This window comes from Neolamprologus brichardi, chromosome 7, assembly GCF_056152115.1.
Source record: "Neolamprologus brichardi isolate AB-2024 chromosome 7, ASM5615211v1, whole genome shotgun sequence".
NCBI classification, from domain to species: Eukaryota; Metazoa; Chordata; class Actinopteri; order Cichliformes; family Cichlidae; genus Neolamprologus; species Neolamprologus brichardi.
The window spans coordinates 44515687-44539609 of record NC_142110.1 but is presented as its reverse complement, the minus strand read 5'-3'; the positions used below and the strand labels follow the sequence as shown (position 1 = coordinate 44539609).

General features: G+C 42.2%; 2 protein-coding genes across 2 annotated transcripts; one reads left to right on the top strand and one right to left on the bottom strand.

Annotated features, from left to right (window-relative positions):
• Positions 1-5050: 5050 nt before the first annotated feature.
• Positions 5051-7382, bottom strand: LOC148102172 (uncharacterized). Its single transcript, XM_087843648.1, has one exon. It carries the CDS (start codon positions 7162-7164, stop codon positions 5428-5430), a length of 1737 nt encoding a protein of 578 aa, XP_087699774.1. The 5' UTR covers positions 7165-7382; the 3' UTR covers positions 5051-5427.
• Positions 7383-13004: 5622 nt separating this feature from the next.
• stard7 (StAR related lipid transfer domain containing 7) lies at positions 13005-18372 on the top strand. Its single transcript, XM_006788799.3, has 8 exons — positions 13005-13926; positions 14170-14333; positions 14501-14550; positions 14952-15062; positions 15248-15330; positions 15437-15536; positions 15636-15720; positions 16277-18372. The coding sequence occupies exons 1-8, from the start codon at positions 13472-13474 to the stop codon at positions 16453-16455; spliced, it is 1227 nt and encodes a 408-aa protein (XP_006788862.1). The 5' UTR covers positions 13005-13471; the 3' UTR covers positions 16456-18372.
• The last annotated feature ends 5551 nt before the right edge of the window (positions 18373-23923 follow it).

The window sequence follows — 23923 nt, the reverse complement described above, 5'->3', positions numbered from 1 at the left end:
CTGATGGCTTGATATTTCAGCTCAAGCCATCTGCTGGAAGGAAGTTGTTTGGAAACATATTTGGCAATGCTTCATCTTCTGCTTTGCGCAGTGTTGGGAGGGTTACTTTCAAAATGTATTCCACTACAGATTACAGAATACATGCCCCAAAATGTATTTTGTAATGTTTTCCATTACATTACGCAATGAGAGTAACGTATTCTGAATACTTTGGATTACTTAATATATTATCAAGCTTTTTAGAACTACATAACTGTACTATAATTGCTGTGTGATTTATTACTATTACTGAAGGTTACTTGCCATACCAATACCAACTAGATTTTTAAATCTTAATATAAAATGAGTAACAGTAGGTTGACATTATGTAAGGCTGCACTTTAAGCTCCGATCTCGTATAGAAAACTATTCCCATCGCATATAAAACAGGTGTGGGTTCGAAACGTAGTGAAGGGGCGAATATGTCGGGTTCTGTGTCGGGCTTGTAGCCAACTAGCTTTACTTTGTTGGCTTTGCTAGTAAGAGACAGAGAGAAGCGTTGAAAGGCTGCTCCAATGGAACTTATTATTTCGGAGGAAAACACGAACAGTGTACAGTCGAGTCTTTATAGCTTACTTACAACTGGGCTACACTTCCCATGAGGCTACATTCTTTGACTATGCCTGTAACACTCTGCCTATTGCCTTTATATTAAATAATTTTTTGAACAATAATTTTTAAAAATATTTCTTCACGTCATTATGCGGGCCGCAAGTAAGGGTGACATGGGCCACAAGATTGAGACACAGGCATTAGAGCCTCTTAATGAGTGTTTTGTTTGGGTTTCCACCGGCGTGGAATTACCAAAAATAGAGAGGGCATAGCCTAACATGTGAAACAGAAAAGTACCGCTGTGTAATCCATTTATTTTAACAAAGTAACTGTATTCTGAATACTACCTGTTTAAACGGTAACTGTAACGGAATACAGTTACTCATATTTTGTATTTTAAATACGTAACGCCGGTACATGTATTCCGTTACTTCCCAACACTGGCTTTGCGTTTGTGTGGGAACCTCTGCATTAGCACAAGGCGCTGAGAATCAAGTGGAACCTGATGATACCCCCGCACAGCCTGAAACAGCTTCAACAAGCGAGTGGAAAGCTATACTCACAAGTTCTGAGCTACTGTTCATGTGGAACACTGAAAAATTCAAGCCAAAACCTGCGGCTATGCACAAGCAACCTTCAACAGTCACAGCACAGCAGACAGAAGACTGCAGAGACCTCTGCAGAAACTGCACCAGTGTCTGAACTTCCAGGTGTAAGTGAAGAACTTGTGTCTGCATCAAATGATCTTCACACTCCTGTAGATCCCAGACCAGGAGAATGTGAAAGAGGATGAGAACTTTGCAGACGGTTTCATGACCAGAGTCACTAATTTATAGCAGCAAATGAAAGACTCAGAAAACACCCAAAAAGAAATCTGTGAGACGTGCCTCCTATAATCTTTTCCACCTGCAAACATGAATGACTGAATAAATAAAACGTGCGTGCAAAAAATTTATTCCAGTGTTTGCTATTATCCACACACACACAATAGCAGCCCCTCGCCCTCAGTTTTTGCATTTGCACTTGCTCGCAATGTGTTGCTTGCGGTCTCAACATTTCTGCCCGTGCGCGTTCAACTCTTTCTGTACACCATTATATTTGTGCCACAAAACCAACCAATCACAAACTTGGATGCAAAAAATCTGATTGGCTGTTTTGATTTGATTTGATATACCTTTATTAGTCCCACAAGGGGAAATTTCAAAAGGCTGCCGATCTATTGCACGCAATGGCGGCGCCATCGTACCCTCTGACCATACATACGTTACACAAAACATCACATGGGGAAGACAGGTCAGAGTCTTCCCCAGTGGTGGAAAATGCACCACATGAGGAAAGATAGGAGAGAAAAAAATAACTCCCCCCAGACTGAGCTCCAACAGACTGAGCTCCAACAGGGAGATCAGTTTGAGAACAGAAAAAAAAACACCTCTGCACATAGCACATGAAAAAAACTCTTAATACACCAAAGAAACACATGACAAGCAACAGGTGTGGGTAAAGGGTGAGAGACAGCCGAATTAGACAGTACATCCGGGCCTGCGTGCGCTGGTCTCCATGATCCCCGTCAGCATCGGAAGGGAACAAGCGTCGAAGGCGTTTGGAAAGGGAGGGGGGATGAGTGTGTGCATATCAGTGTATATGTATGTTTGTGCGTGTCCAGAGTTCAGCTGAGACAGTGTCCTTCGCCCTGCTAGGCTAGGTAAACAGTCTTCCAGCCAACCCAGGTGGCCTTGCATGGAATGGGAAGGAACAGACTAAACACAGTCGTTATCAAGGTGTTGTTGTTCGGCTCCAGCCTTGTGACTGCAGCTGGCGCCAAAGGGGTATCCGCATAAGTGATGGTGTTTTTACTTTAGTGCGAACAGCTCATATGAATTTCAAAGCAGTTCTACAGTCCAACACTGGTCTCTCAATCTCCCGTTGGAGAGCTGCGAGCTTCGCCATACTTGCGTTCTGTGATGTTGTCATTCTTGTGCTCAAGGAGCCGATTTCTGAGAACTCACGGCAGTGTGCCTCCCAGAGATGTTATTCCGGGCTAGCCCTTCCGAGATGTATCCAGTCTGCAGTCAGAGATCTTATTCTGAGTATTCAAAGCAGCCGTAGCCTCTCCAAGATCTTATCCGTGCTGCACTCAATGAGCCCATTTTGAGAAACTCACGCCTCTCCCATCGTTCCAATCCCAGCGGGCAGCCTTATGGGGGTTTGAATAGCCGGTTCCGCTTTCTTAATTCTTCGATAAGTCAGGGCCAAGCCAGCTCCGATCAGCCAGAACCCTGTTACCATGGTTCCGAATAGGTAGATATCTTCAGCCCTCAGGCTCACCCAAGCCCAAACTTCTCGTTGAGAAAGGGGTGTCAATTGCATTTAGGGACCAGTTGATCCAATCCATAATTCCTCTTTTAGGTTTTAGAGAACAGACTGTGAGAGAATGTTCCAGGGAAAAGTAATACAAAAAACACGAGACTAGACAAGGACATAAGAGGCTAAGCAGGGAAGCTAAGGGAGAGGAGGAGGAGGAGGAGGAGGAGAGGAGAAAAGTGCGACCGCCTTCGTCAAGAGCAAGAGCAGAGAGGTCTCCAATCAGTCTCCAATCAGCTCGAAATGATGAAATGCAATATCCCAGAATACATTTTGTCCAAAACTCAAACAAGGCAGTGGTGGAGGAACACATTGTGGCGGAGTTTGAAATAGTACGCTTTCTGATCACAAAATAAACTTTTAAAATATTTCAGGCAAGAATGGTGCTGTGTAAACTTTAAATATCTGCTCGATTTATCAAGACATCACATATTTGCAAAAGTGCTCTAACGTTTTCGGAGATGCCTGTTGAGAAATGTTGCGTGTCCCAAAAATGTAGGACGCGGCCTACATTTTGGGACACAGCTTACGTGGTATGTGCACTCAAAACCGGATCGCTACAAATTGGCACTTTCGAGAGTACGTTTGCTAATAGTAACGGCATGTGATTCAGCTAATAACACAAGGATTTCATCATTTGTGAAGCCACACTGAAAATAATCAGCAATTTGTGCATTCATGACTGGCTATAATGCTGGTAGCTTAGCTGTAGCATTTGCAGCTGAGGGCTTCAGCTTCCGGGTAACAAGGAAATTACATCATTCACTTAGATTACTGACTGGCAGCGCTAATTCGAAATTTTGAGTTATTAACTCAAAATTTTGAGAAAAGTAAGTCAACATTTTAGAACTACTAATAAGTCAAAATTTCGAGAAAGACAGCTTGAAATTTCGAGTTATTGATACTTTTTTTTTTAGTGGCGGAAACGGGCTTCCATACTTAATAGTTTGTTTGTATTTTAGGCCACTTAGAAATCATTCAAAATATCTAACTAAAAGGATGAACCATTTCTGTGTCTGTAGATAACAGACAACATAGCAAGAAGAAAAGCGGTTGTATCAAATATTGATTTTCAAGCTCGTTAGAATTAAACTTTTTTTCCCTTTCTATATTATATTTTCATGTATGACTGCACATTATTTTTAATTTCTTTCACCTATTCTATTTTTTTCCTAGCATAATAGAAAGAAATGATGGGTGGCTTAAGACTTTTCAAATTAATGTGTACATTTATTAAAATTTAATGACGAGGCGGTCCCCAACCCCCGGGCCTCGGACCGGTACCGGTCCGTAAGTCGTTTGGTACCGGGCCGCGAGAGTTGAGGCTCAGGTGTAAAATGTATAGTTTTCAGGGTTTTTATCGGTTTTCAGCGTTATTTTGTTATCGTTTTTATCGTTTACTCGGTTTTCCTTGGTCTTTTCACGTGTGTTATGAATAAATTTTCTTTTTTTCGGTACCGGTACGAGTTTTATTTTGTTGTATTTGTGTACGACACCTTAAAGGCTGATCCATGAAAATATTGTCGGGCATAAACCGGTCCATGGCGCAAAAAAGGTTGGGGACCGCTGCCCTATAATCAACTTACCTATGTCACTATACTTAAATATGTAGAATTCTAATACCTGGGAATACCTTAAAGCTAGCTGTGGAATGCACAGGGTTCTCAGGGAGAGCAATATTGAGAGACCTGTAGCTTGCTACTGTCAACAACCTTCTACTACATAGCAGCATTTCTTATTTAGCTTTCTGTTTTTCTTCTTTTTTTCCACATATAGTGTACATACAGTGTAATGACTGTGAATGCTTGGTGGGATGCTCCTATGCTGGTAAGGAGATTACATTTTAGGACTTAAACCAGACTCTAAGGAATTGCTGTGTCTAATTTTGCGATGCTGCGATTAACAAACTGGGTTCTGTTTGGAGGTTGAAGAGGAACTTTCCCTCACCAGGCCGACAGCCGTCAGTGCCACAGTTTATCTCATGCAGCGCAGTGTTAATTTTAAAATGATCAAATACTTTAGACAATGTATATTCTTCAATGACAAAAAATACAAGTGTTCATTTAAGCAAATAAACAGAGCCGTAAGAGATGTTTTTCAGAAATTGTTTTCTTATTTTTATTTGCAACTAACAAATTTTTAAAAAATTTGTAGTTTTTGTTGTGCTCTCTATTATGTGAACCCCTCACCTAATTTGTTATGTTTTTTAACAAATTAAACCCCAACAATCAAATGATCCCCTGTGAGCAAGCACTAGGCACAGTGGAAAGGAAAAACTCCCTTTTAACAGGAAGAAACCTTTGACAGAACCAGGCTCAGGAAGGGGCAGCCATCTGCCACGACTGGTTGGGGGTGAGAGGCAAAAGAAAAGAAAAATGAGAGCACAAGTTAGCTAAATGTTGCTCATGTTGTCTAACATGAACAACGTATGGTTTACTGGACTGTGGATGAAAAGCAGTCCATCATTACTAGTCTTTAAAAGGGAGGTAATCCATCAGCAAGGTAGCAATATGGCAATATGACAGAGTTAAATAGGCAATCACTGCTAAGCATTGAAAAGCCCCAGTAAGCTGCAGGTATAATAAGGCCTACTGCGGCAACACCTAAACCTATTTTAAGTAGGCGTTTGGCACCATGACGCCATGAACCACTAGTCGGAACCACGTCAGGAGATGGTTCTGAGACAGGAGAATCAAGCTCTTCAGGTTGAAGACCAAGATTCTCCTGTGTCGGGACCACATCAGGAGGTGGTTCCAAGGCAAGAAAAAAAAGCTCCTCAGGTTCAGGAGCAAAATTCTCCAGCTGCAGAGCCTCCAGAGATTCCACCTGTGACTGTTTTTCGTCCTGAGCCTGGCTCACCCTACACTGAAGAATACATATTTCTTTTTTCAGCTCAACTATCTGTTCTGTCTTGTGATCTATTTCTCTGTTCTGTTTTTCTATTATCTCTTCTTTTTTTGTTATTTTATGGTGAGCCTCTCCCACTTGGTGCTCAAGTCTCTCTAACGCTTCCTTGAGATCTGCGTTCTCTTTCTTTTGTTCATTTCTCTCACTTTCAATCAGTGACAGCTGAGCAACAATGCTGCTGTTCTGCTTGAGGAGATATTCTTCTTTTTCCAGAAAGTCACGGTGCATCGTCTGAACGGTGTTAACCTGTTCTTGCATTTTAGCCTCCAGAGATTCCACCTGTGACTGTTTTTCGACCTGAGCCTGTCTCACCTGACATTGGAGATTGCATATTTCTTGCACCTGCTCAGCTATCAGTTTCTGGTTTTGCACTATTTCCCTATTCTGTTTTTCTATTATCTCATTTTTTGTTGTTGTTTCAATATGAGCATTTTCCCCTTGGCACTCAAGAGTCTCTAAAGTTTTCTCGAATTTTGCATTCTCTTTCTTTTGTTCATTTCTCTCACTTTCAATCAGTGACAGCTGAGCAGCAATGCTGCTGTTCTGCTTGAGGAGATATTCTTCTTTTTCCAGAAAGTCATGGTGCATCGTCTGAACGGTGTTAACCTGTTCCTGCATTTTAGCCTCCAGAGATTCCACCTGTGACTGTTTTTCATCCAGTGCCTGTCTCACCCTACACTGAAGAATACATATTTCTTTTTTCAGCTCAACTATCTGTTCTGTCTTGTGATCTATTTCTCTGTTCTGTTTTTCTATTATCTCTTCTTTTTTTGTTATTTTATGGTGAGCCTCTCCCACTTGGTGCTCAAGTCTCTCTCTCTCTTCCTTGAGATCTGCGTTCTCTTTCTTTTGTTCATTTCGCTCACTTTCAATTTGAGACAACTCAGCAGCAATGCTGCTGTTCTGCTCAAGCAGAGATGCTTCCTTTTCCTGAAATTCATGGCGCATCATCCGAAAGGTTCTAAGCTCTGCTTGCAAATTTTTATTCTCTGCAACAATTAGAGCTTCGATGTCATCTGACTGTTGAGTCACTTTTTCAAGCTCAACCATGCTTTCCCTAAAATGGAAATTCCTTTCATGCGCATCTGTACTATTCTGTTCACGCTCATTTTTAAAGCGATAGTAATTTTTTTTGTAATAATTCTTTTTGCGCTTTAGGGTGCTTAACTCCAACTGGAGTTCTTGTATTTTCATTTGAAGCTCCCTAGGCTCCGATATTTCTCTCTCCATCATCCCATACAGTCTTTGTGATTCCTCTCGAATCTCTTTGTCAGACTGTGAATTATTAAATGTTTCGTGTGACATTTCTTTAAACGTTTAATGCAAAGTGTCGACAAGAAAAAATGTTTGCTTAATTGTTTAAGTTTAAAAATAGTCCCTTTCTGAAAGGTTTCTGGTTTGCAAAACACAACTCGCTGTTTCTGAAAATGTTCCAAGTAAAACTGTGTTTGCGAAGGTGAAGAGGGGGTATTTAAGGACTTTTGTGGCCGCGAATTTGACGTCAGCGCTCTTTGAGCCTTTGATCCTTTGTTCGATCACAGGATCACAGGACAGCTGTGCGTAATTCTGCGCATGCTCAGAATATACCCATTGAGATGCACGGTTTTGTTTTGTTTGTCTGTGAAGGTTCTCAGTCATCCAGGTCATCGTAGTCAAAGGAGCTTGCAAAGAAAAGCGTCTGGACTTCTTTAAGTTACTTGAAGACGTTTCACCTCTCATCCGAGAGGCTTCTTCAGTTCTAAGGTCAAATGGTGGAGAGTCCCAGATATAACCCTAGTGGGAGTATCCCCCCACAGAGGGACAAAAGGACCCCCTGATGATCCTCTAATCGCCTGAGCCAAGGTGTGGAACTGGGTGTGGGTCTCAATCAGCCAGAGTTTCGGGTGAGTTCATTGTGAAACCTGGCCCCACCTTATCATGCGAATTCCTGAGGTCAGATGGCCCAGGGTGTGAGTGGGCGTTAAGGCGTCTGGGAAGGGATCTCAAAACTGGATTATAGATGGCAGAGAGTTGGTGTCGTAAACCACCGCCTCTGTTCAAAGATGGTCGCTCACAGTGGACATAGATGGCTTCTTTCACTCCTCTTTCAAACCATCTGTCCTCTCTGTCCAAAATGTGAACATTGGCATCCTCGAAAGAGTGTCCTTTATCCTTAAGATGCAGATGGACAGCTGAATCTTGTCCTGTGGAGGTGGCTCTTCTGTGTTGTGCCATGCGCTTGTGAAGTGGCTGTTTGGTCTCTCCAATGTAGAGGTCTGGGCATTCCTCGCTGCACTGTACGGCATACACCACATTGTTAAGTCTGTGTTTTGGCGTTTTGTCTTTCGGGTGAACCAGTTTTTGTCTGAGTGTGTTGCTGGGTCTGAAGTACACCGGGATGTCATGCTTGGAGAAAACCCTCCTGAGTTTCTCTGATACACCGGCTACATAGGGGATGACAATGTTGTTGCGCCTGTCCTTCTTATCCTCCCTCGCTGGTGTCTGATCTTCTTTTCTGTGCCTCTTTGCTGACTTTAAAAACGCCCATTCAGGATAGCCGCACGTTTTGAGTGCTTCCTTTACATGTGTGTGTTCCTTCTTTTTCCCTTCAGGCTTAGAGGGAACATGTTCTGCCCGGTGGTGTAGGGTCCTAATTACTCCAAGTTTGTGTTCCAGAGGGTGATGGGAGTCAAACAGGAGGTACTGGTCCGTGTGTGTGGGCTTCCGGTAAACTTCGATGTTGAGGTTGCCGTTCTCTTCAATGTGCACAGCGCAGTCCAGGAAAGGCAAACAGTCATCCTTCGTGTCTTCCCTGGTGAACTTGATGTTTTTATCCACAGCGTTGATGTGCGCAGTGAAGGATTCCACTTCTTGTGTCTTGATTTTGACCCAGGTGTCGTCTACATATCTGTACCAGTGGCTGGGTACTCTTCCTTTGAAAGAGCCAAGAGCCTTCCTTTCCACTTCCTCCATGTAAAGGTTGTGGACAAGGCTCAGCGGGCCCAACACTCGAAAGGAAAAGAAAGACAACGCAGGAAATTTCACACCTTGCTTTCAAAAACACACACTCCTCATTCTGAATCTGAACCTACACAACCCATAGAAGAAAACACACCTGAAGACAGTCAGGAGAAATGGGTTAAGAACTTTTCAGACAGGAATCTCACTGAACCTGAAAAGAGAGTATTAGCCAAAGGTCTCAATTTTGCCATTTCTCCACAACAGTTGCCCATAGTGGACCTCATCACAGCCACAGAATCTGCCATTCGGATTAATAAATTATCACAGACAGAAGCAGAGCAAATCAGGATGAAAGTCTCAGCCACCCTCTCCAGTGCCAAAGTCCCTCCGTCCAACCTCACAATACAGGAAAAGAAGGCCGTCGCTTCCCTGAGCAAAGACCACAACATCACTGTTTTACCAGCGGATAAGGGAAGATGCACCGTGGTCCTAAACACTACAGACTACCATACAAAGATCACTACTCTCCTCAGTGACAACAATACCTACGAAGCCTTAAAGCGAGACCCCACAAGCAGCTACAAAAAGAAAGTTATAGCTTGCCTTCAAGACTTGGAAAAGGACAAAATCATTGACCGCCTTACTTATCACCGCCTTTACCCAGGGGATGCCATACCCTGCATTTACGGACTTCCAAAAATCCACAAGGAAGCTGTCCCACTCAGACCCATAGTGAGTAGCATAAACTCAGCCACTTATAACATTGCAAAACACCTTGCTACCATCCTTGCTCCTCTCGTGGGGAACACCCCACACCACATCAAGAACTCCACCGACTTCACTGACAAGGTCCAGAAACTTACCCTGGATCCAGATGAAACAATAGTGTCCTTTGATGTAGTCTCTCTCTTCACTTGCATACCCACCACGGAGGCAGTGGAGACTGTCAGAAAACGACTACAAGAAGACAGCTCTTTGGAGGACAGGACCAATTTCACACCCGATCAGATTTGCACACTGTTAGACCTCTGCCTCACCACCACATATTTCAAATACAACGAAGGCTATTACAGACAAAAACATGGCTGTGCCATGGGCTCCCCCGTGTCACCTATTGTAGCCAACCTTTACATGGAGGAAGTGGAAAGGAAGGCTCTTGGCTCTTTCAAAGGAAGAGTACCCAGCCACTGGTACAGATATGTAGACGACACCTGGGTCAAAATCAAGACACAAGAAGTGGAATCCTTCACTGCGCACATCAACGCTGTGGATAAAAACATCAAGTTCACCAGGGAAGACACGAAGGATGACTGTTTGCCTTTCCTGGACTGCGCTGTGCACATTGAAGAGAACGGCAACCTCAACATCGAAGTTTACCGGAAGCCCACACACACGGACCAGTACCTCCTGTTTGACTCCCATCACCCTCTGGAACACAAACTTGGAGTAATTAGGACCCTACACCACCGGGCAGAACATGTTCCCTCTAAGCCTGAAGGGAAAAAGAAGGAACACACACATGTAAAGGAAGCACTTAAAACGTGCGGTTATCCTAAATGGGCGTTTTTAAAGTCAGCAAAGAGGCACAGAAAAGAAGATCAGACACCAGCGAGGGAGGATAAGAAGGACAGGCGCAACAACATTGTCATCCCCTATGTAGCCGGTGTATCAGAGAAACTCAGGAGGGTTTTCTCCAAGCATGACATCCCGGTGTACTTCAGACCCAGCAACACACTCAGACAAAAACTGGTTCACCCGAAAGACAAAACGCCAAAACACAGACTTAACAATGTGGTGTATGCCGTACAGTGCAGCGAGGAATGCCCAGACCTCTACATTGGAGAGACCAAACAGCCACTTCACAAGCGCATGGCACAACACAGAAGAGCCACCTCCACAGGACAAGATTCAGCTGTCCATCTGCATCTTAAGGATAAAGGACACTCTTTCGAGGATGCCAATGTTCACATTTTGGACAGAGAGGACAGATGGTTTGAAAGAGGAGTGAAAGAAGCCATCTATGTCCACTGTGAGCGACCATCTTTGAACAGAGGCGGTGGTTTACGACACCAACTCTCTGCCATCTATAATCCAGTTTTGAGATCCCTTCCCAGACGCCTTAACGCCCACTCACACCCTGGGCCATCTGACCTCAGGAATTCGCATGATAAGGTGGGGCCAGGTTTCACAATGAACTCACCCGAAACTCTGGCTGATTGAGACCCACACCCAGTTCCACACCTTGGCTCAGGCGATTAGAGGATCATCAGGGGGTCCTTTTGTCCCTCTGTGGGGGGACACTCCCACTAGGGTTATATCTGGGACTCTCCACCATTTGACCTTAGAACTGAAGAAGCCTCTCGGATGAGAGGTGAAGCGTCTTCAAGTAACTTAAAGAAGTCCAGACGCTTTTCTTTGCAAGCTCCTTTGACTTTTGTTTTGTTTTGAATTTTTTTTAAATACCCTGAAAACAGTCCAAACAGTGTTGACAACTTAGCGATTTTGTCGCTATATTTAGAGAATTTTCAAACCCCCTTAACGTCGTTTTTTTTTCTAAAAAGCGACCAGCGACAAATCTGGCGACTTTTTCTGGTGTTATTGGAGGCTTTTTTATGACGACTTTTGACGTGAAAGCGCTTGTTGCTCTTACTCTCAACAAGCAGCGGGTGCTGCCGTGGGCACCTCGCTCGTGCCAAAGCGCTCACAGGCGGAGGATAGTCCTCCTCCAGCTACTTTTTCAATTTCCACACCATCTATATGAATCTGCACTTGCGCATTTCAAAGGGAATTCCCAAATAAGATTAATTTAGTTTTACTTAGATTTAGGGATAGTTTGTTCCTGTTAAACCATTTTTTAATTTTGCACATTTCTGAAGTAATTGTATCCAGCAGCTCCTTTAGATAGACACAGCTACTCCCCCTCCACTTTTGTGTACGTTCCTCGATTTATCTGACTCCCCTGTTTGAAGTTAAAATGACTTTACTCCTCACTTGAAGCATCCCCAGGACCTCCATGTGGCCACGGACCATACTTTAGTAGTGGTGTGCGGATCGATCCTGAAATATCGATTCCTCCGATACCAGTCATTTATGTTCTAGAATCGATTCTCACATTAAAATATCGATATTTTAGTAATTTAGAGTAAATTTGTAGTTTATCATTAACAGGAACACAGTGGAAAGAAACTATCATTCGGATTGTCTACATTGGAAGTAACTACTTCCTCTTACGTCTTTCATAGTCATGTGTGAAACACTTATAACTGTGTGGCAGCCCCTGGCGTGCGCACTCACAACAATGGCTGAGCGTGAACGGAGTCATGTGTGGACGTATTTCACCTCCACAAACAAGTAGTAGTTTGCGATACATGTGGCAAGAAAGTGAGGTGTTGTGGCAACACCACTAACCTTATCAAACACCTGAGAGTAAATCATATCACAGAATATGACGAGCGTATGTTGAGGCGAACTGAAGAGGAGGAGGGAGTCCTTTAGTGCTGCAGGCAGGCAACGTGTTCAAATAGCACAACTTCAGTTTTTTTATTTCTATATGATAATTCTGCATTATTAAGTGATAAGAACAAGTAATCTGATGTCCTGTGATCATTATGAAGCTATAATTTGAGATTCAATAAAAGATACAGTAAATAAAATAAGTTTTTGTACAAAGTATCGGTATCGGATCAGTATCGTCGATACCACCCTGAATTTTACTTGGTACCGGATCGGAAAGGAAATCAGTGGTATCACACATCACTATACTTTAGCAATCAAGTATCACCGCTCTATTGAGTCACATTTTGCGCGTAATTTATGGTCATGGTTAGAGTCACCACTCTTACTACGACTTTTGCGCCGCTGGAGGGCGACTTGACTTCCTCTTCCTCAGATGCTCCATGGCACGAAGTACCAGCATTCCCCTTTCTATTATGCATGATTTTTACTTTCCGTAAACACTTATCCTGGACTACAGCTGCAGTTTACCTTCTCTTCACCTTTAACCCAGATCATCGCCTAAGCGCTGCAACTGAGGAGGATGGGCTTTAGTAGACACACTTAGCTGGACAACCAGACATGCTGGTGATTAAACGACTCAAAATCAAACGGAGTGTGGCCCTGTCCAATAAGAAGTGACATGAAGCAAGAAACATCCAATCACAGGGCGTATAGCGAATTGTGGGCGGGCTTAAAAAGCGCGTGCATAAGGTAGAGAGTAGGAAGAGGAGGTCAAATGTATTGAGTGAAAACGTGAGGCTGTTTCAGGACAGATACACAGGTGGAAAGCTACAATATAACAGTTCAGTTTACAGTGAAGTTATTAGATATTATATTCAGAGGCAGGAGCGGGGGGGGTTTCGGTGTATTTTAGTTTGTGCTGGTAACTTCCGCTAATTTAGAAGCTAGTGAAGAGACATAAGGTTAGCTAATGCTAACGTTACGTGTCGCGTGTTTGCAGACAACTCCGCAGCTAGTGGCACTACTAGAGTAAGTTATGAATTTTGCTTTCTATAGTTGTGCATCATTATCTGCGTAGGTAGAGAGGGAATGCGCGGTGGTAGCTCGCAGCGCATTAGCTTTGGAAACAAAGTTTGTTAGCTAACCTTGCTGCTGCACTTTGCTACTTCTGGAATTCACGTTGTCTTTGTGTACTTGTGTCACGGACACAGCTGTCATGTTTCACTCGGTGCCCCGCCGTCCGATCTGTGAGATCGGTGTAAATACAGTGAGGCTTCAGAGCAGCTGGTCATTTCGACGCACTGTCGAGGAGGGAAGGGGAAAGCTTGAGAGGCTCCCGTTGCTAGGCAGGAACGTGGGCCTGCTGCTGTCCTGGCTGCAGAGGGCAGGTGTGGGTGCTAGCGAGTCCGCGGCCTCTGGTCCCAAGAGGAAGGGTTTGCTGTCCATATTTGCAGACCATTGCGGCTTTGTGACCGGCCAGAGACTCCGGCGTGCATGCCAGATTGGAGAGCTTTACTCCAACCTGTACTCGGAGCGCACCAAGTGGACCCTGGTTGGCAACATATGGCGCAGATTACAGAGCAAGCACGCCCCTACTGGGAAATTTGTGGCTGCCCTGGCTGGTGTCTTCATGTGGGAGAATGATAAAATCCAAGATGAGGAAATTCAGAGGTGGGACAACATTTTATAAAGGCGCATATTTTTGCAAAAAAAAAAAAGGAATAGATGTAAAAATGCCTCTTACTCTGTTGGCATTCTCAACAAAGCAGCATTGACATTCCTGTCTTGATTCAAAATTTGAGTAAACAGTGCAGTTAAATTTATTCTTACATTTGTATGCACAGTTCAGCATTTCATTATGATCTGAATATAACCTGTAAGTAATCTAAGCTTGATATTTGCATCTTTGTGAAGGTGTGGACTGGAGCTGCAGGCGCTGGAGGCAGCAAAACGACTAAGTGTGTCTTCGGGGACTGCAACTGGGCAACAGGAACCTGGCTGGGAAATTGTGGTGGAAAAGAAGGACTTCAGAGTGTGGAAGCGACCTATTCCCAACAGTCACCTCTATGAATATCGAGGTCAGCTAGTCACACACATGTTTAACAGGGTCTCTCATATTTGTCCAGTTTTGTCATAGAGGGAGAAATATTTGTAGCTCTAAATGATTCTGCAGATTTTTCTTGCATTTTAAGCAGGTAATTGAAGGTACTTTGAGCTGGTCTGATTTGTTATCTTTTACTTGCAGTATTGGGCTCTTATGACGATGTCACACCAAGACAATTCTTCAATGTACAGGTATATTTAAGTTCAGTCTAATTATGTGAAATTTTGACTACCTCAAAAGTTTAAGTTGTTGAGGAAACTGCGTGAAGTTGATCACCTATTCTATTCCAGTGCTGACATACATGAGGAAATGATTAGGATATACGATTAGGCTACACTCCTAATCCATTATTGGGGATTTAGGTGTGCAGCAATCTCTTTACTCTTGAAGTTTGACCTTCTGAACCACTGTTTACTCAGACAACCTTTTAAAATCGACACATCAAGTTGGGTTATAGATTAATATTAATTGGAGTGGGTTTTTAGGGTTATGGGATTTTTTATTTTTTTTTATTTTTTATTTTTTGGAATCGCGTTACACATCACAGGAATGCTTTAACAAGAATAACACTCTGCCTTTCCCTTCCCTCCAGTTGGACATAGAGTACAGGAAGAAGTGGGATTCTCTCGTTATCAAGCTTGAAGTGGTGGACCGACATGCCAATACTGGCTCTGAAGTTGTGCATTGGGCTACACACTTTCCTGTGAGTTTGTAGATTGCTATTTGTTCAGCCTACCCTGCATTCACCCGTGACATTTTTTTTGTTATCAGTCAAAGTATGAATAACCTTCATTTACCTTTTGATCAAGAGCAACTGCCAACCAAGTAAGGTTAGGTTGCATTTCATACACTCAGTTGTTATTTGATCTTGTTTGATGTCCTTCACAGTATCCCATGTATTCGAGGGACTATGTTTATGTGCGCCGCTATGATGTTGATTTGAAAAACAACCTGATGATCTTAGTCTCCAGGTCAGACTTAAAGAGATGTTTGTTAATTTGTTTATTTTGGGGTGTGTTTATATAATCAGACTAAATGCTGTATCTTATCTTGTGCATTGATAATCTGGCTGTGCAGAGCCGTGCAGCATCCCAGAGTACCAGAGACACAGGAATATGTGAGAGTTCATTCATACCAGTCAAAGATGGTCATTCGCCCGCACAAGTCCTTTGATGAGGTTTGTGATGAATGTCATGCTGCACAGATTATTTAATTTTAAACAACTGTGTCCTTTTTTTTGAAGTTGCTCAGCATAGTTTTGCTTATCTCCTCACAGAATGGATTTGATTATCTGCTGACCTACAGTGATGACCCTCAGACCGTCTTCCCCCGCTATTGTGTGAGCTGGATGGTGTCGAGTGGTGAGTACTGAAAAAGTCATACGCTAATCACAAAAGGATTAACTGAAATTTATTCAAAAAATAAATTTAAAAATGACTAATGTTGATCAAAGAGCTGTACAAAACAGAGAAAGAGGATAAAGGAATGGAATAAAGGAAACGGACTCAAATTCCAGTGAATAAATATAAGTTTTCAGTCTAGTTTTAAAAGTCACAGTGGAAGGAGCAGAGTTGACGGGGTGGGGGATGCTCTAACAAGTTTGGGGGCAAACACAGTTTAAAACAATATTGAAAAAGTTGACTACACTGTGGCAGTGCAATTTGTCATGATGTTGTTAATCAACACCATAACTAACGGACATAAGGCAAGATTCTGACCGTATTTTACATCATATTTAACCACATATATTCATATTTAATTGAATAATACATATGAATAATACTACATTTTGTAGAAGGCTGGACAGAAATGTAGCGATCTAAAATGTAATATTAAGTTTTTAGAGAGAGTGGTCCATCATGTTATGCCTTTTCCAGCCTGATTTTGAGAATGTTCTCCCTCTTAAAACCTGTCTAGGAATGCCCGAATTTCTGGATAAACTGCACACTGCTGCCCTGCGGGCCAAAAACTTAGAAGTGGGAATTCAAGACTACACGAGTGTCATTAAATCCAGTGACACAAACAGGCCGTCAAGCCAGGAGCGCCTCACTGGAGAAAATGCCCATACAGGTGGTTCTGGACAGATCTACGCTTGAGATGGAGATTTCATAGAGAGCAGAGGTTTTCTTGGTGTGTTTTCACTTGCACTCAAGTCAGGAAAAATAACCCTCCAACCCCAAACTTAGGGGTAGATTAGAAGAACTGAAAATGAAAGGTGCGATCTACGTTACCGGCACGTGTCCATCCATAGACATGTTTATGCTGTTTATAGAAGAGATGTCACAAGAACGATGGACTACATTAGTGACGGCATTGTTGTCACTGGAGAAAATATTGCAATGCAAGTTGTCGTTCAGACTGCTGGTTTTGGCATTTTTCTTCTTCAGCCAGTCAATGCCACCTGATGTTTTCCTGCAATTGTACAATTGAGCCAAATTTCCTAACCGTAGACATGTTTTTGCCAAACACACAGTTTTACTCATTTTAATATTTAATGGCTTGTCTTATGTTTTTAGACAAAGCTTGACTTTAAACTCTATTCAGACCGCCAGCTTGCTCACTACTGTATTAGCGTCTTTAGTGTGATTTCAACAAGTTGTGGCGGAACTGAGTATGACATAGAACTGCAACTACACCCGGCTTGGACATTTTTACTAAGAAGTTGAGTCAAATTATGCGTTAAGAGAAGAACTGAGGCCCCCTGCTGGGAATTTAAAGCAAGTGGTTTTCGATTTGTTTGAAGCATGACAGATGACAAGTTAAATTATGAGTTTGGCCGAAAAATGATACAATTACTGAATTTAAAAATACAATAATAAAGCTTTTTGTTTGCTATCGACATTAGTTTACTATCCGCCCTGTTGAGGTATCAGACGGTCCGCCTCACTGTGTTCCTGCGAGTGTTTAAAGCACCCAGCCTTCTGAAGATAAACCAGTCCTTCAGCATTAGGGGCATAGTGTCTTATAACAACCATATAAATCCTCCGATACAGTGGTGTAAAGTTTTAGGTATTTGTGCCACATCCCAAGCCATTTGCATTTCATCTGATAGTTTTTTTGTTTTTGTTTTTTTTTTTAAGAGGTGGTCCAATATTTTGTTACTGTTGGGTTCATCAACACAGTTTGCACTCCTGGAGGTCTGGATATTTCTGTGTTGCTGTAGATCTTGTATACTCAAAAAGTCACATCTGGAGGACTGGATTTTTATTTTTATTTTTATTTTTATTTTTTTGTCAATGGGTGCAATGAGATTCACGGCTTTCTCCTAAATTTTGATGCTACCGTTTTGTTCTCGTGTGTCCTACTGAAACTCCTTTGAATTCATCTTTCCAAGTCACCCTTGCGTGCCGGGGGTGCTATGAATGTACAAATAGCAGCACATGCCACAGAATATATAACATCGCCTAACACAGTACACTGTTTACAGACTGGCACAAGAATCGTGAAATAATTTGTTGTAAAAAAAACCCTCACATCTTGTAACACAAGCTTGTGCTACAAGATGTGATTCACTCAAATGGTACATTTGAGTGAATCGGCTAATTCTATGTGGTGGTTTCCACTTGTGTGAGGGAGGTCCTGTGTGTGGATACGCGTATGCTCCCAGTGTATCAAAAGTGTGTGTAATTATATTCTGTTGTGAAGTGTTTTCCTGCTGTTGTGTTTTTAACAATGGCAGTGTAAGATGAGATACTCTTCATGGGTTGACTGTGCAAATTGACTCTCATCATAACCCAATTAAACAGTATGTCATACTTGCTAATGTTTAACGTGTGTGTGTGTGTGTGTGTGTGTAACATTTGAATGATCTGATAACTGAAGACACCTCTGTGCCACCTGCAGTATTTAAAACCAGTTTTCACATCTTATTTTTGTTTTGCAGGTAACTTTTTTTTTCTCTCTCCATTGTTAAACTATTTTAGGAACAGAAAGAGGGGGAAAGTGTTGGTTATGAACAGGTGCACTTGTAATCCACGTGATCTGATGAAATAAACAGTCCTTTATGTGTATCATTGTGGGTTCAACTTTTGATGCAGAAAGCATCTGGCTTTGACTTGTGCTGCTCGGGGCCATGATTGATTAGCATACTGTTTGTACTGAAGGGCCACCATCGTCCAGTCTAATGGGATAATCTGTAAATCCAATAGGCTGTCTGGTCAGACGGTCTGTGACACTCTGCACATATAAGCTTTACTGCACACACACTGTTTAATTTGTCTGCTCTGGATAACACTCACTGCTATATCTATGCTGACTATTGATTCTTTGCAGACAATCAGCACAGTGTACTACTTTAGCATCAAATATTTATACGTGTTAAAATAGATGCATGTCGTTTATAAAAGATATCTGCCAGTTTTGTCTTAAGTGCTTGACTTGAAGTTACCTTCACATCTTTTTAGGTTCATGAAGACCTTTTACCTCTCATCCAAGAAGCTTCTTCATGTTTCCCAGGTGCAATTAATGAGCACTTAAATCTGATAGGTTTATGTATAATAGTATTGAATGAGTTCATGTGGCTGAAGTTTGTGAAGGTGATAATTGGACAATGTGACGTAGCATTTTCCAATTGATATCTTGGGTCCATCCGTTAAAAGTCCCAGTGACCTTAACCTAAAAGTCAGAGGTTTCTTAGATAATTTCTGAAAATTACCAGTGATTTCCAAATTTAAACCATAGCTGCATTTAGGATGCTTTTTTTTTTCCTTATATTTGTGATGTGTTCATGGTGCAGATGTAAATAAAAGGTGCAGTCGCTGTACGGAAGAAGAGAGGAGACAACTTAAACAGAGTAGTCTTTTTTTCAAGTGGCAGGAAATTTGAAATGCAACTTTTCAAAGTTGCTTACTAAATAACAGCAAACATAGTTTCTGCACAGTTTGTCACAAAAAAGTTTTCTGCTAGCTAATGTGCAGTTGCTGTATTTCTTAGAGAGAGAGACCTTAATGGGCACAACAGATCCCAACAACAGTTGCCTCAATGTCCTTTATAGTTTAGATCAGGGGTCCCCAATCCCAGTCCACGAGAGCCGGTGTCCCTGCAAGATTTAGATGTGTCCTTGATCATCCACAGTTGATTTAAATGGATAAATGACCTCCTCAACATGTCTTGAAGTTCTCCAGAGGCCTGGTAATGAACTAATCATGTGATTTAGGTGTGTTGACCCAGGGTGAGATCTAAAAACTGCAGGGACACCGGCCCTCGTGGATTGGGGACCCCTGGTTTAGATTAAAGACCCTACAATAATAGGAAGAACACTCCAACAATCAGAGGACCCCCTATGAATAAAGACTGCAACAGTGGGAAGGAAAAATAACCTCCCTTTTTCAACAGGAAGTAATCTCCAGTAGCGCCAGAATTGTGGAGGGGCAGCCATCTGCCGTGACCATTTATGAATGCAATGAGGGGAGGGAAAAGAGACACACACACACACACACACACAAAGAAGGGTCACAGAGGTTGAAACACTTGGGAAGGGATCTCTGGATTGCATTATAGGTGGCTGATAGCTGGTGTTGCAGGACACCAGTTCTCTTCAGTGATGATCTTTCACTTTGGCTGTTGATGTCCTCCTTTACTCCTTTCTCAAACCATCTATCTTTGTCCAAAATGGGAACATTCGGATTCTCACAAGAGCGTCCCCTCTCCTTTAAGTGCTGACGTACCACTGGCTCTTATTCTGATGAGGTGTTTCTTCTTTGCATCTCTGGAGTGGATGTTTGGTCTTTCATACGTACAACAACCCTTAGGACTACCTCCAAGATGACATCTTCCCAGGGTTAAATACCAGGTACACGCGATTAGCTGAACCCGCCACTTGGAACAAACGTGAAACATCCTCGCAGACCAGAAAGAAGCCTAGCTGCCTTCAACACAAGCATTGAAGACTGAGGACCTGCAAACACAAATCTGCCAGTTTAAATTCATAGATAGAGATCTGAAGATTGAACAGCTCAAGCTAAGAGTAGTTTCACATGGGAATGGGAATAGTTGTTCTCATTTAACAATATTCTTATCAAGTCTAGTTTGAAAAATAAAAACTCCACTGTGATGTGTGTATCTAGTGAATTAACCTTACTGAACCTGCTTAACCAGTCCTAACTAGTTTTAGTTTGAGAGGTTTATCGAATATTTTACCTTAAAGTGTTTTTTATGCTTCACAGCAGAATTTAGGGCTACGTAATCATTGCTTTGAACGGCAGATGGTGAGGTCTTATTATTTTTTACTTTACAGTCGGCAGTCAGCATGGCAGTGCAGTGTTTAGGAGGTCGCCTGACAGACGTCCAAAGCTGCTTGTTGACTGTGGCTGTCTTTGTGTCGATATTTCATGCTCTTCTGCTGCCTCCATCAGTTTTCTCAGAGCATGTTCATTATTTATTCTGAAGTTGTCGTGACTGTGAGTGCGTATGTTTCTGTGTCCCTGTGCATTTGTTAACTCTATTATAGACTGGCCACGTACCCAGAATTTACCCGACCTCTCTCTTAATGGCTTGAGCCCCCTCGCATTGGGTGAGTGGTTAACAAAGTGGATGGATGGATGATTCTGTCACTGCAAACTGTGTCAGTGAGACATTTGAGTAGAATGTATTAGTAACACTTACACAATTACTGTATTTAAAATAGCAGCTACAGCTGAGGAATAACAAATGACATGGCACCACATCCGTAATGAGTTGATTGATTAAAATAAAAGTCGTAAAGAAAGGAGGAGTCTGGTTTTCATATTTCAGATTTATTGGTTTGATGCATTAGTTGGGATTGGACGACACAGACTGAATTTTAAAAGAAATAGCCGACCTCTGCGGAGAAAAGGGAGTAATATAATTTGATGATCATTTTAGGAACATAAACTCGGGCTGAGACATATTGGCTTGTAAGTTTCAGGCGTTTCTAAGAGTCTCGTCATTTGATTTACAGATCTGTGATGAGTCTGCAGTCCTTACAAACGACACATTGTTTTAATATATGACCTCTACCAGGCTGAAATCACTGGACATGCTCAAAATCACTGAGCACTTATTGTAATTGATCATTTCCACAAACGTCCCATATTTTTTGCTATCCAACTTATAGATAAAAAAAACACTTTATTTATATGAATGCTATGAACCCGATTGCTTGCTTTCACTGTTAAGTTTTCCACTTTATTCAACATAACCAGTAAAAATACACAGAATATTTAGATGTTATTAATGAGCCATAGCCCCACATCTTACTGCATCATGAGATTTTATTAAAATATAAACTAAACACTTGTAATATTATTAAAATTGACCCTGTGGTTATTGATCTTCTTTGTGTTTTTCTACCACACACCACCGCTGTCGTCCAGTCTTATTTACTGCCCTATTTTTCGTGATCATTTCATTTATACATGCATATTTGGAAAAAAATGCAGAGACATTGAAATAGATATCCAGATAGCTGAGGCAGACAGTGCACACAAGACTCCAAGGTGCTTGGCACAACCATGGACAGAAGATGCACTGCATGGTTAGATCAAGCACAATGGAGTCATGAGCAACGACAAAAAAAGTCCAACAGATATCGCACAGATGCAACAGATGCAGATCGACCAAGCAACGTGCCGTATCGACCAGGTTTTTGTGCAAATGTTAAGTAGCAGGTTTTATTTTTTTCCTGAAAAAAAGACACAGCATTGTTAGAATATTTTATGGGTTTTGTTGAAGGACGGTCCTGCAGTCGGAGCTGTCAGCAATACAAAATTTCAGAAAAATCCAAAAAGTGTGAGAGAAGTGATCTGATCTCATGGGGATGTTTAAAAAAAGAAAGAAAGAAAAGAAATGCTACTGGTTGTCTACGATCAAAAAAAGATGAAGAGACTTGCAGCTAGGAAGATCTGCAGAATTAAAAAAGGGAAAGATTACTCACAGGTCATGCTCACTGCGGGAAAAAAGGGCTACACCCTTCCTGCGCACGAACTGCGTCAAACCCCACCCTCTCGCCCTTCACGCCCAACTCTAACAGAGGAAAAAAGTCACAATTTGATCACTTTTCACTCTTTTAAAACTCAAATCTCAAACATTTTAAGAAAGGACCTGCAGCAGGCCTGAAAAATGTTGGCTTGATTAAATTTGTTTCCTCATTGGGCATTCCCAAAGTGATCAATGGAAACAGAGTTTGGGTAATTCATCTGTGATCTTGTTAGAGTCGCAAGATCTTATAGAGTCCAAGTCCCTGAAATTTTAGTAGTTATTGACTAAAAACAAACCATGCTCCCTGGACACTATTGAATTAAGAATTAGAGGTATAGCTACTTCTCTGTAGTCCATCTGGGGTGCATCTGCCATCTACTAAGAGCAAAGAAAAACCACTCCTAACATTTTAGTCTTAACTATGTTAAGTGTTCCTGTGTTGTGATACCATCAGGCTAAGATAGCTTCTTTTCCAAAAGGTTTGACAATCTTGTTACCTTCCCTTGTGTCTCTTTCTAGCTCCCTGAGGACATTTTACTACAATGAAAAGGCACGGCACATAATCAACTTACAGGGCTCAGCAAGTGAAACCACTTTGTGTGATGAAATTACACCATAATGCATATTAATGCACCAAACAGGAAAAAAGCTGCATTTGGAAGTGACCAAATGGCACGAAAATTGGAGTACTTTGGGTGAAGATGGTGGGCGGCGGTGATGAAACAGACTTTTGTTTTTCAGAACAATGAGGATGTTTGAAAGGGATGCAGCGCAGCTGATGGGATGGTTTAATGGGTTTTATGCACAGATGATGATTGTGATACATGATTACGCTTACTTACCTTCTATTTTCCTGTCTTCTTCTGGAAATCAACATGGCTTAAAATACTAAGAGAAGTATTTGAAAAAAAGTGCTTTCTGAGCTAAAGCAACAAAACCTAAAGCAACTGTTCTTCAAACCTGACCAGCACAGTATCACTGAAAACAGTTGGTCTCAACCTACTCTGTGTTTAACGGACAACTACACATTGTCTTTCCAAGAAACTCACCTTTCCATTCGCTAGCCTCAAAGCAAGCGTAAGGCGCAGGTGGTTGAGGGGTGGTGAAGACTGCTGGGTGCTCTGAGCTGTGTCTTGGGGTCTTCCAGCTTGCTCTACTGGAGACAGACTGTCCTGACTGCGTCCTCAGCACCCTTCAAGTCCCCAACTCCTGCCCCTCCTTCAAGCTAGGAGGGGTTGGTGATGTTCTCTTGGGATAGGTGCACTGGCAAGGAGGACTTGGTCAGGCTGGGATTGGATGTAGGTTGGGGAGTCTGAATGGGGGGGCGCCGGTTCCGCATTTCATAAATATTAATACAGAGTCCTCTCTCTCCAAATGGGTAGATTCTTTAATTTTGTTAGAGGGGGAAGTGCTTTATTCACTTAATGGCTTTTATTAGTGCCCAGTGTTCAACTCTTTCATTAGCTAAAGTGCTGCTATAATTTACAGGGTAAAAGGGGGTGGGGAAGAGGCGGTGTCTGGGAAGGGTTGATCCTGCTGCTGCTGCTTCTGCTGGACAGGCAGGCATCACCTTCAACCACTGCAGCTTTTACTAAAAAGCGGCTTTTGGGCTAAAAGAACTGGAGT